We start from the raw sequence: 12,646 nt of genomic DNA, 5'->3' as shown, positions 1-12,646 counted from the left end.
TTGCTCTGATGGCATGGAAGATCTCTGTGGAATGCTGTAAGATGTTACTACAAGCATGTCAGGAAAATGAAATATCTGAACAATATTTGAGGTTAAGAGGCACTTTAAATGGTGGCCGGTGTGTGTTGACTTTTAACAAGACTAATCTGAATGCAGCCGCATCCCCAGTTATAAGAAGACGTGCACACTTGAGAGACCACAGTTGTTTACTTTTCCTCCGCTTCTTGAAAATATTTTTTCAAATAATTTGTACAGATTATAGGTCGTATAAATGGTGGGAAACGTTTTAAACTATGTATCTTTGGCTATGTTCACACTGCAGGTAAATTCCCTTTTCATTTTGCTCATGTATCTGATTTTTTCATGTCAATATGTCCAGTACAATTCTGATATTTTTCCATTTCCCCATGCCTCTTTTGTATGGGGTTATAAATTGGATGTGTGTCTGATGCGGGTGCAGTCTGGATGCCCACGTCACACTAACCTATGTGTCAGCAAAACGCGACAAATGTCACAATTGTTCGAGAAAACAGACACACCACAAAAGCAATGCCGGACGAAGGAGCAGTAAACATCAATCCATCCATCCATCCATTTTCTGAGCCGGTTCTCCTCACCAGGGTCGCGGGCGTGCTGGAGCCTATCCCAGCTATCATCGGGCAGGTGGCGGGGTACACCCTGAACTGTTTGCCACCCAATCGCAGGGCACATAAATACAAACAAACAACCATTCGCACTCACATTCACACCTACGGGCAATTTAGAGTTGTCAATTAACCTACCATGCACGTTTTTGGGATGTGGGAGGAAACCGGAGTGCCCGGAGAAAACCCACGCAGGCACGGGGAGAACATGGAAACTCCACACAGGCGGGGCCGGGGATTGAGTATCGGTCCTCAGAACTGGGAGGCAGACGCTCTAACCAGTCCTCCACCGTGTCGCCAAGCAGAAAACAGTCAGTGGCAAAAAGAAGAAGCTTCAGACCTGATAAGTATAAGAAAATGTTGGCTACGGTTGCACAAAATTCTTGAATTTGCCAAAAAATGCATCAGGACTAAGACCTACGCCCTGGGCCATATTTACTTCCATAAACTGACAGCACCTGATGTTTGTGACATCCTGTTTTGTGCCCATGCGTGTCACTTTACAAATACATTCCTGTTCACATTAGAGGTCTTATTTGTTTTTGTCATGTGAACAACTATACAAAAAGATGAGATTTAAGAACAAATCAGAATTGGGCATCATGCCCTGCAGTGGCCTCTGTCTAAACCTGGCATTTCACCAGGTGTGTGTAGACTTAATATCCACTGTATTTGAAATTCATATATTTTAAGTTTCCTTTCATTTAATGCATTTATATTTTCATCCAATCAAAGTTCAATCAATAAGAAGCATTACATTGAAAACATTTATCCTTTTTATCCTATATTGTCCATATTACAATTATTGTACCTAAGGTGAGATCATAATGCAAAACTTTCCTTCATGTTAATGTATTTCTGGAACGTTTTCCTTTATCTCTACAAAGTTTTGAGAACTGTTGGAAAACTTTTTTTCTTCCGTCCCATTAGGTTGGTCATTGTGTTCTCCTTTAAACGATGTAAAATGTGTTGCCATGGGCCTGGTTTGCACACACCATACGGGTAGCTCTTAAATTAATCCACAAAATTTGAGCAATGGAGTGACACAATGAAGAAAACCATCTACCCCAGTTAGTGAGTCAGTGTTGCTGTTAGTACCTGTTGACGTAATGGCCTGGGACCTGATGCAAACTAGAGGAGGAGAGGCAGACAGGACAGACATTAAAGACTAAAGTACAAGACACATGCTTCACTCAAGCTAACAAAGCACATTACAGCTCTCAACTAAAAGTTGAACACGAAGGCCATCTGAGGTCTCTGTGCATACAGTTTTGAAAACAGCAAAATCTTGAATCATAGCTCAATGATTCCAAACCAGGGTGCTGTGGCACACTAAGTGTCCCGTGAGAGATGAAATGACACGAGAGCAACATCATTTTGGTACTCATACTTTTTGTTTGATGGTGTGCCGTGACATTTTTCTAATGTAAACTGGGAGTCTTGGTGCAATAAATATTGGTAAACACTGCCAGCTATTCACAAAGAGGTTTTGTATGACCTTGTAATGTCTTTTCGTGTATTACCCTGCCCACTTCCATTTTGACAGCATTTGCATCTATATTTGTGACAGTGATACAAATTTCCTAATTTTGCCTGGGCTCTATGCAATGACTTATTTTAAAGGAAATCAGTAGGGATTTCAGGGATGAGCTTTAATTCAGATACATAAATATATTACCTTATTAACTATTTAAGAAATCTAAACAAGTTATACGGTACGTCTCCATTTTTGAAAGGTGACAAGTGACTGGAAAATTGACTGACAACCTGTTATAGATATGCCATGTCCCCTTGCTACAGTAAATAAATGAAATGTCTGTTGTTGGTTTCAAATAGGTGTGTCCCAAGCCGATCTTTGAGATCAGAAATCGGTCTGCAAGCAAAAAAAATTGTATCGGATCGGACTGGACTGGATCTAAAATTTCAGATTTTACCACTCATATACAAGCAGCCCATTCCATGTTCGGCTCCAGCACTTCCACCCAGCAGCACCCGGACGCCATGTAGATCCCATGTGATCACAACAACAGGTTACTAAGGTGCTACCATATTAGCAGACCTGCCTCCCAATGTATGGCGCATTATGAAGCGTAAAATACGACAACGGAGACTCCAGACTGTTGAACAGCTGAAGCTGTACATAAAGCAAGAATGGGAAAGAATTCCACCAACAAAGCTTCAACAATGTCCTCAATGTCAACAGTGTCCTCAGTTCCCAAATGTTTATTGAATGTTGTTAAAAGAAAAGTTGATGTAACACAGTAGTAAACATGACCCTTTCCCAGCTTTTTGGGAACGTGTTGCAGCCATAAAATTCTAAGTTAATGATTATTTGCAAAAAACAATAAAGTTTATCAGTTTGAACATTAAATATCTTGTCTTTGTAGTGTATTCAATTAAATACAGGTTGAAGATGATTTGCAAATCATCCTATCCTGTTTTTATTTATGTTTAACACAACGTCCCAACTTCATTGGAATTGGGGTTGTACATCTAGAACAATGACACATTAGATGTGAGGGTTGTATGGGGCAGTATTGCTACACCCTGTGAGTGAAGGACAGGACAAGATAGGACAGGACAAGGACAGGAAGCATGCAGGACAAGGGTCGTGAACACGGCTGTACAACTGACGTGTGGTGGGAGTGGCTATGTAAATTATAAACGTCTATAGGACCAGAGCGTGAGTGAGGGGATACCCAAGCAATTTGCATATTCATGAGTTATTTGACGCAATAAGTGAGTGGGCCCACACCCAGTGGAAAAAGTCCCAGGGGTGTGTGCCTGCGGACACATGCAAGTGAATTGACACCATTTTGCGTGCACAATGACTGACAGAAATGTCCTGTAATTGCTGTGTCTGCACCGCGGTGGCTGAGGACCCCACCCAATCAACCGAGATGCGGGATCGGGACCAGGACTCCACCCGAGAGCAGCCCGGTGGACAGGACACGTCCCATACATGAGGGACCCAGGGTGGTCCCTTCACGCACTCCCCTACCCCCAGGAGGGTAAGACAACCCCCCAAACCGCATGGCCCAGGATCCTGGGAGGCATTCAGGGCGGAGGGGCAGGGCGCCTGGACGGGGAAACAGCACTGACGTAGCGAAACCCGGTCCGACACCCGCACTCTCCCAACCCCACACCAGTCCCCCAGGAAACCCTGAATATGCGTGTGTGCCCAGATATGACCCGTGAGAAAAATATTTACAGTGAATAGTGTGAGTGTGTGCTCGGTGAGTGATTAAGAGGCATTGCTCCTGCAGGTCGGGCCCATCAGGCAGGACAACCACGGACCAAGAGGGCCACCCCACCCAGCCCCGCAGCACTGACCCCGGGATTCCCCCCACTACCCACCCCCGTGTGTGGGAGGTGGCCCCCCCCAAACCAGGCAGGGACGAAAACCCCCACAGCCCGCAGGGGACCACCCAGCCGCCCCACGAGAAGAGGAGGAGGCGACCGCAGCGGGACGCAAGGAACGGAGAGAAGAGGAGGAAGTACGCCCGAGGAGCAGCTAGAGCGGGGGACCCAGGCGGGTGCCAGCTGCCACCACCCCAGCACCCAAGGAACATGGGCGAGTCCACCATCAATGCTCTCCGGGAGTTCAATCCAGTTGAGTATTAAGCGTCAAAAAACACACTTTGAATCCACACATAATTTTTGTTGCGAATGAGAGTAAACCACTCATATTGTTGAGACTTGATTTAGTACTATATCTGTATGTGTTCTTTCATGTGATATTTAAGATACTCTGAAATACAGCTGAAGCCATCTATGTAGGTTTATGTCTGTGAGTTTGGCGGCACATGAACTACAGGGAAAAGAAAACATGAGTTTTCCTACCTGTCTGGGCTGTGGTGTTGGATGCATTTGTGGGGGCAGTGCGGTGGCAAACACAACAGAAGGGGGCTGCCCAGCTGGGAAAGAGGGCTGCAAATTACAGGAGGCGATATCAATAGGAGCAAAGTGGAACACATTACAGGTGAAATAGGAAGTGTAAAAGGGGAGTATAGTTAGAAGAGGAGAAATCAACTCTCACTAAATTGAAAGCAAGGTGCAAGGACATGAACAACACAAGAGCTTCACTACACTGTCTTCCTATTTTGTGATTGCACTAGAGTACAACTTTTCAATATCACTCTTGTGAATGTCTATCACATCCCAACCTTTTTGAAGAATATTGCATGCTCATCTTCCTCAACAAGAAACAGTAAACAGGATATTTTATTTTTTGTGGCTTATATGTTGAATGTGTGCGGCAACCAAACAACCATTTGTTGGGCGACTGGTTAGAGCGTCTGCCTCACAGTTCTGAGGATTGAGGTTCAATCCCCGGCCCCGCCTGTGTGGAGTTTGCATGTTCTCCCCGTGCCTACGTGGGTTTTCTCCGGGCACTCCAGTTTCGTCCCACATCCCAAAAACCTGCATGGTAGGTTAATTGAAGACTCTAAATTGCCCGTAGGTGTGAATGTGAGTGTGAATGGTTGTTTGTTTCTATGTGCCCAGCGATTGGCTGGCAACCAGTTCAGGGTGTACCCCGCCTCCTGCCTGATGATTACTGGGATACTCTCCAGCCCTCCCGCGCCCCTTGTGAGGATAAGCAGCTCAGAAAATGGATGGATGGATGTTTAATCTGAAGAGGATTAGTTGGGAGCCTCGGTCTCAAATGTCTTTCTCCCGATGTCCTTAGTGCTTTTTTCTCTCTTTTTTAAAACAGCATTCAATGTCAAATTATCAAGATGATAGGGTGAAACATTTTTGAAAGAGCTTTGTGAAAAACATTTTTGTGTCATCTAATATAACAAACCATTTTAAAATGAAGATTAATCGATTAAATTTCAATTTTTCTTCCGTAGTTGATCAAGGAAATTCAGTCAAATGCCCTTCACCAATACATAGACAATTATCAACAGTTCCTTACCTGTGAAAGGCCAGAGGACGGGGCGGGGTGGGGAGCGGAGGGGGGTCCTGTTATAGGCTGTGGTGCTTTATTCATTTCATGGAGTTCTGCATGGGGAGGGTTGTGTGCACCTTTGTACAAATCTTAAGGAATGAACAAAACAGACTCTCAATGGTTGTTATGCATAACTGATGTTGCCTGGTCCAGCTCTGAATACTTACATGTATGAATGTGTAAGGAGCTGTGATTTCAAGAATTTCTCCTAAAGACAGATAATGACCTTGTTAGCTACGTCAATTGATTCACCTATAAATTGAGTATAATACACACAGGCACTGATTATGAACATATTTTCTGTAAATTAATATTTGATGGTAAATACTGTACTAGAGCATCCTTGCTTGCTAAGCATTTCTGTTTGTGTATGTAGTACCTTGATGGAATATAAATATAAAATAATATATATTGAATTTTGTTGTTTATGTTCACCTAGAGTGAATATAAAATGTCTGCAGAGCCCTGTTCACATCAGGTTTTTGTGATTTAAAAAAACTGAGACCACGATAAATTATTTAAAAACGTTTTCCTCCATTAACGTGACCCAAGTATAACTTGTACAAAGAAATTCATTTTTTGTTCTCTTTTCAAGAGAGGAAGTAAAAAAAAACTAAGATAATTTGGTTGCACGTGTGCACACGCTCTTATACTGGGGATGTGTGTGTTGAAAATTAACTGATTACATTCAAACTCATGGTAATGGGAGTCAGCACTCACCTCCCGCCATTTAAAGTGCCTCAGATTAACCCCAAATGAAGTTCAGATGTTCTAATAGGCTTTTTCCTGACATTTTGTTTTGCTTTCCAGCTGAAGCCTGTCGGTTTTGTGCTAACACTGACTGCTATTCGGAACTGTTCATAATTCCCTCCATGATGACAGAGGCTCCAGTTACAGATGAAGAAAAACAGAACTAAAGCATGATGCTGCCACCACCATGCTTCACTGTGGGTATGCTGTTCTTTTGGCAATGAGCAGTGTTGTGTTTACACCAAACATACCTTCTGGAATTATGGCCAAAACGTTCACTCTTGGTTTTATCAGACCATTAGACATTTACCCACGTGTTTGGGAGATGTATTTTTTTTATTTTTATATGATTGAATGAAAAAAACGTGGCACGGTGGGCGACTGGTGAAAACCCACACAGGCACGGGGAGAACATGCAAACTCCACACAGGCGGGGTCGGGGATTGAACCCCGGACCTCAGAACTGTGAGGCAGACGCTCTAACCAGTCGTCCACCATGCCGCCTAATTATGTAATATGTATGTAATTATTTTTAGATTTATTCACTTAAGTTTGTCAATCCTGTCCTTGTTCATGTTGAAATAATTGATCTGTCATCCTGTTGCATCAACCTCAGTGGGCAGCCACTGGGCGGGCCTAGCCCTGACCCAGTCCCAACCAATTGCTTGTTCCTGTATGAGCTCTTCCGTGAGTTAGTAACCGAAAGTGATGGATTTAACGGTGACTAGATAGGTATGTTTTATGCACTTCATATGCAAGTTGATAACAGACATTCTACACCTAGCAGAAAATGTAGATGCAGAAACAGGAGACCCTGAGCATATGGCTTGCGAAGCTGAGACTTATTGAAGTTGTTGGAGAGTTACATCCGCTCTCTCTGGTCAAGATATTAACTGTTTGCAAACCAGCACTTCGCTCATACTAGACCACAACACATACACTGACCAGGGCACTTGGCTTTTGACAATACCCACAGTTGCGCTCATGTTTGATTACCCAGGCAGAATTTGTAAGATGGGTACAGATCTTTAAAGAAAACATGAAGGATCAGGTGAAACCCATTTAATTTTATTTTAATGGGATTCAAATTCAACAGCCAAGCCTTTCAAAAAAGCATTATCATTCAACAAAACATAACCATAAAGAAATTAATGATAGTTTTTGTTCAGTCATATTTTAAAAAACAAAAAAAAATTCACAAATGTTGCCTTGGTATGTAAACTGATGAGCACAACTGTACATATATGCAGTCATATGTACCCCTGTCATATTAGAATGAAAGTGTAGGCTACACATTTTTCATAACCGCAAGGTGGCGGTTGCATGCTAGAATGGAAGTGTGCACCTTTTTCATAACCTCTAGGGGGCGGTGGCATATTGGAATGAAAGTGTACAGTCTTTACATAACCTCTAGAGGGCGGCATACATTTATAAAATGTGAAAGTTTTTTTTTCATTTTCCACTATACCTATATATAATGCACACTGTTGACTTTTGACAATTATTTTGGGGGGGGGGGTGCATATTATACACGAGAAATTACAGTATCTCTTCTTAGTTTTTGTTAAGTTATGTTTGAGCATGGAAGATTTCTGTTTTGGAAAACTGGATTCTAGATCAGTGGTGGAACAGAATCTTGTGTGTGGTATTCTGTGTTGAGATTATCAGAGCACACCACAGAGTACAAACAAAACTGTCAAATGAGTTTTTCTTTTGTTATTGTTACTTTTGTGTGGGGTCTTTTAAAATTTGAAAAATCCTTGTGTGTGTACAAAAAGTGAGTTTTCTTTAAGTGAAGCAACTCAACTCCCAACACAATCATAATTCCATAATTCCATTCGAAAAGTTAAACTTTCATAGATTATAGATTCAGAGCCCACAATTTCAACAATTTCAAGTATTATTTGCTTATTTTTACATAATTTGGGCTTCCAGCTAATAAAACCCACGAAATCGGGAATTCAAAACATTTGAATACAGTGAAGAAATCACAATTTACTTATCAGTTTTTGTAGGGAAAAAAAGAAAAAAAAGAAATTAGGGTCACATTGAATCAATCAAAATATAGTACTTTCAAAAAAATATGTTAATCTTCAATACTTGGTTGGAATCCCTTTGCTTTAATCACTGCCTCGATGCGCCGTGACATTGAGCCAATCAGCCTGTGGCATTGCCTGGGAGTTATGTAAACCCAGATTTCCTTGATGTTTGCTGTCAGTTCTACTTTGTTTTTGGGTCTGGTGCCACTCATTTTCTTCTTGAAAATACCCCATAGATTCTCAATGGGGTTTAAATCTGGCGAGTTGGCTGGCCAGTCAAGTACTGTGATGGCGTGGGTATCAAACCAGGTTTTGGTGTTTCTGGCGGTATGGGCAGGCGGCCAGGTCCTGCTGGAAGATGAAATCTGCATCTCCATACAGATCCTTAGCAGAAGGAATTATGAAGTCCTCTAACACATTCTGGTAGACTGTTGCGGTGACCTTGGATTTAAGAAAGAGTTTACCAACACCTGCACTGGACATTGCACCCCAAATCATGACTGACTGGATATTTCACACTGGACCTCAAGCAGCTTGGGTTCTGTTCTTCACCCGTCTTCCTCCAAACCCTTGGACCTTGATTCGCAAATGAAAGGCACACTTTACTTTCATCGGAAAAGAGGACTTCGGACCACTGGCCAAGAGTGCAGTCCTTCTCCTTGGCACAGTTGAGATGCTTCCAACGTTGGCTCAGGCTCAGAAGTGGCTTGGCCCAAGGAACCCGACAGTTGTAGCCCATCTCCCAGATGCGTCTGGATGTGGTGGTTTATGAAGCTGTGACTCCCGTCTCATTCCACTCTTTCTGGATCTCTGCGAGATTCTTGAATTTTCTCTATTTGATAATTCGCTGAAGCTCACGGTCATCTCTTTTGCTGGTCCATCTTCTCCTGCCATATTTTGTCCTTCAACTAGACTTTCCATTGATATGCTTAGACACAGCACTCTGTGAACAGCCAGGTTCCTTAGCTATGAACTTTTGTGGCTTACCCATCCTATGGAGGGTATCAATGATGGGCTTCTGGCCAGTTGTCAAGTCTGCAGTCTTCCCCATATTTAACCCAACTGAGATAATTGAACCAAACTGAAGCAATTGAATGACTTCTGGGAAAACCTGTGCAGGTGCTTTGAGTTTAGTGAATGATTAGTGTGTGACACTCAGTTTAAAACATTTATGGCATGCAAAATTTGGTCTGATTTCTTCACAGTATTCTAATTTTTTTAATTCCTGATTTCATGGGTTTTATGAGCTGGAAGCCCAAATTATGTAAAAATAAACAAATAAATACTTGAAATTGTTTAAATTGTGGACCCTGAATCTATAATTAACTTTTTGAATGCAATTATGGAAATAAAAAAACTTTTCCATGATATTCTAATTTTTGGGAAATCTAATAAATACCTGATGTATTTTTGAGTGATGGCGTGCCAACGACTGTATTTTTTGCTGAAAGGCAACTCTGCGGCATGACGAGTATTAACCACGTGCTTTTCCATTCGATGTGCATGCCTGCTGTCAGCCGCTTGCTAGCACCACCTCGTTCTATTATTACTGGTGCTTCTCACAAGAGCCAATATCGAACGAAACCACAACTTTAGCAGGTAGGATAATAGCAGCAATAAGCAAGCCATGCTGGCTCGGCGAAATGACAAGTTTTATTTGGCTAGCTAGCAACCCATTGGATGTGATTGAGTAACCTGCTTGACAGCCTCTCGTTGGAACACAAACCGGTAAATGCTTATCTTGACGACCAAGAAGCTCTCTTACATTTCGTAGAAACACAACAAGACGACAACATCATCATCGCGAAAGTCCATCTTGATATTTGTACATAAAGACGACTCTTTAGTCGACAGTTGTCTGAACATTATGTATTAGTACAACACACCCTCCTCAAGGCACCAGACGTCATGAAATGGCAAAAAATGTCATTACAGACCCACTTGTTGGACGGGTCAACAAGTGTTTACTTTGTTACGTTTAACAGAAATGTATTCCCAAGTGATGAAAATTTGGCTCAAAGCGAAAGTCAACACCACGATGTGTTTATAAAGCTTTCAAAAACTGCTCAACAACTTTCTGCAGCGAGGCAAAATAAGACAGGTTCACAACAACGGTGACTTGCCATTCTGCTACAAAACCAACCTAACGTTCAGATTTCAAGCACGATTGAGCAGTAAACCACGTTAGAACAAAACAACACCAGAAAGCAATATTGCGTCACAATTTTGAAATATCCCAAAAGGATTCATTTTAATACTACGTCACATGAATTAGGACATGTCTTTTTTCTTCTTCTTCTTCAAGGCCACACTAAAGAGAGAACACCCACGTCGTTTTAGCATGGGATTCTAGCTATCCCTGACACACAGCAGCATTACTCATAATAAGCAATTAGAACACCCTATTTAATATATATTTAATATTTAAAGTATGCCCACGGGCATCTTTACGAATGACATCGCTGTGTATCTGTCACAGTCACTGAATATGTTTGGTAAAATGAGCATATAAATAAGAATTATTCGTAAAAGCGTTTTATTACCTTTCTCTCCTTGAGTCCGCAGAGCCGGACGGACGGAAAGTGTTCCCGGAAGCCGGTACCGTGGTAATTCCGGCCCAATCCCGTCACGTGCAATGAGTTCTCGGTCGGAAAAGGGCAAGTGGAACTGGAACGCCCCCCAAACTCCGATCGCGGACAACACTGATCGTCTGAGGAACATCAAAACAAACCTATTTTCTGTCCTAATTTCCGCACTATAACAGGGAACAGAGGTTGGAAATGCTTGTTTATTAAACTAAATGTGAGACATTAAATGAATCATGTCTACTAATGTAACTACCAGCTATATCAGTGGGCGCAACCCTGACATTTGTAACGTTTGTCGTCTGCGTGTTGTTACGTGAACCCTGTATTCATATTACAGTGTAGGTTTTATTGCCATTTACTGCTTATTTTAGTCATATATTTGAAGTCTTTAACACGTGTTTTATGTACTCTTTAATTTTTCTTATTATAATGTAATAATTTTTGTGTCATGTTGCTTCTTTATGTAAACCACATTGGAATACCTGTGTATGAAATGGGCTGTTGTCATATAAAGAGCTAGTAACAGAGAGACTTGAACTACCATCTAATTAATAAAGCTGTAAACTAACCACAATGCCAATGGGCTTGTTGGTTGTCATGGCAGCAGCAATAGTCACAGCTGGCCGGCTCACCCTGTGGCAATGACTCATCCAATGTTTCCCATTGACTTTACTGCATCAACCATCTCTTCCATAAACATCCCAGAGGTGCCCTAATCTGGGAAGCCTCTTATGGGCAGGATATCGATTTTAGTTTGTAAACAAATCTGTATTGCATAAATATTGTCACTTCTTAATTGTTAAGATATGATAACCAGACAGAATCGGTAATCACAATACCGAGCCTGGTTTCATCAAGTCTTTGGGGGGATTTAAATACAAAACATCTATTAGTCAAAGTCAATAACCCGGAAACTATTAAAATAGACCACAACATATAAGAATATCCATCCATCCATTTTCTATACTGCTTATCCTCACTTTGATCACAGGTGAGCTGGAACCCAGCTGACCCTGGATTGGTCACCAGGCGATTGGAGGAGAACATTTAAGAATAATTATTTTACAAGTCTGAACTATCAGTAATTGGCTGGCAACCAGTTCAGGGTGTACCCTGAGAAGTGTAGAGAACAAAGAAAAAAATATTTTCACATCTTTTGTTTCAACTATTGTTTGAAAAAGACTACACAACACATTCAACCATTTTGACAAAAAAAAAAAAAAAGTCTTCCATAGCAAATTGATACAATTTCAGTTGGCACATCACTGCATCCTGCCAAAAGATATACGGTATACTGTGGTACAAGTACTGTATGTAACTTGGAATCAATGCAGCACATGGAAATTAGTACATAAAAAAATCTCCCATAAGCCAACCTGTACCTCAAACAATATTAAATATGGCTATTTTTCCAAGGAAGTCATCGAAATAGTTTTTCATTAGCAGACAGACATGTTAGAGGTGGTATTTGAAAGAAAGGAATCGCTAGCCTACTTCTGCTTCTTTATTAGAGCAGTTTTAGTACAGGTTCCCACTTATATGGGCAAACTTGCAGCAGTTCGTCATTAAATTTTTTCATGCGCAGACCTTCAACATCCTCTGCAAACTATACATGACACTCCAGCAAGATGCCGGCACGATTGCAAAGTCTGTAAAACCCATCATTAGAAA

General features: G+C 41.6%; 1 protein-coding gene across 12 annotated transcripts in view; it reads right to left on the bottom strand.

Moving 5' to 3' along the window:
• LOC133482742 (eukaryotic translation initiation factor 4 gamma 1-like) overlaps positions 1-11,047 on the bottom strand; it is a 61,211-nt gene extending 50,164 nt beyond the window's left edge. For 4 of the 12 annotated variants that reach the window (XR_009789918.1, XM_061783192.1, XM_061783193.1 and 1 more), the window contains exons 1-5: positions 10,931-11,047; positions 5,766-5,806; positions 5,566-5,687; positions 4,488-4,574; positions 1,743-1,775 (exon numbers count right to left, since the gene is read on the bottom strand). Coding sequence is in view for 10 of the 12 variants with exons in the window: in XM_061783192.1 (XP_061639176.1) it covers positions 1,743-1,775; positions 4,488-4,574; positions 5,566-5,640 (195 nt within the window). In the remaining 2 variants the exon portion in view is untranslated. Of the gene's footprint in view, positions 1-1,742; positions 1,776-4,487; positions 4,575-5,565; positions 5,688-5,765; positions 5,807-10,930 lie in introns of those variants that run through there. The other 8 variants (XM_061783194.1, XM_061783195.1, XM_061783196.1 and 5 more) reach the window with 6 other exon arrangements.
• Between the last annotated feature and the right edge of the window lie 1,599 nt (positions 11,048-12,646).

Source organism: Phyllopteryx taeniolatus, chromosome 8, assembly GCF_024500385.1.
Source record: "Phyllopteryx taeniolatus isolate TA_2022b chromosome 8, UOR_Ptae_1.2, whole genome shotgun sequence".
Classification (NCBI taxonomy): Eukaryota; Metazoa; Chordata; class Actinopteri; order Syngnathiformes; family Syngnathidae; genus Phyllopteryx; species Phyllopteryx taeniolatus.
Note: the sequence above shows the minus strand (reverse complement) of the source record. Positions and strands in the feature narration are given on the sequence as shown.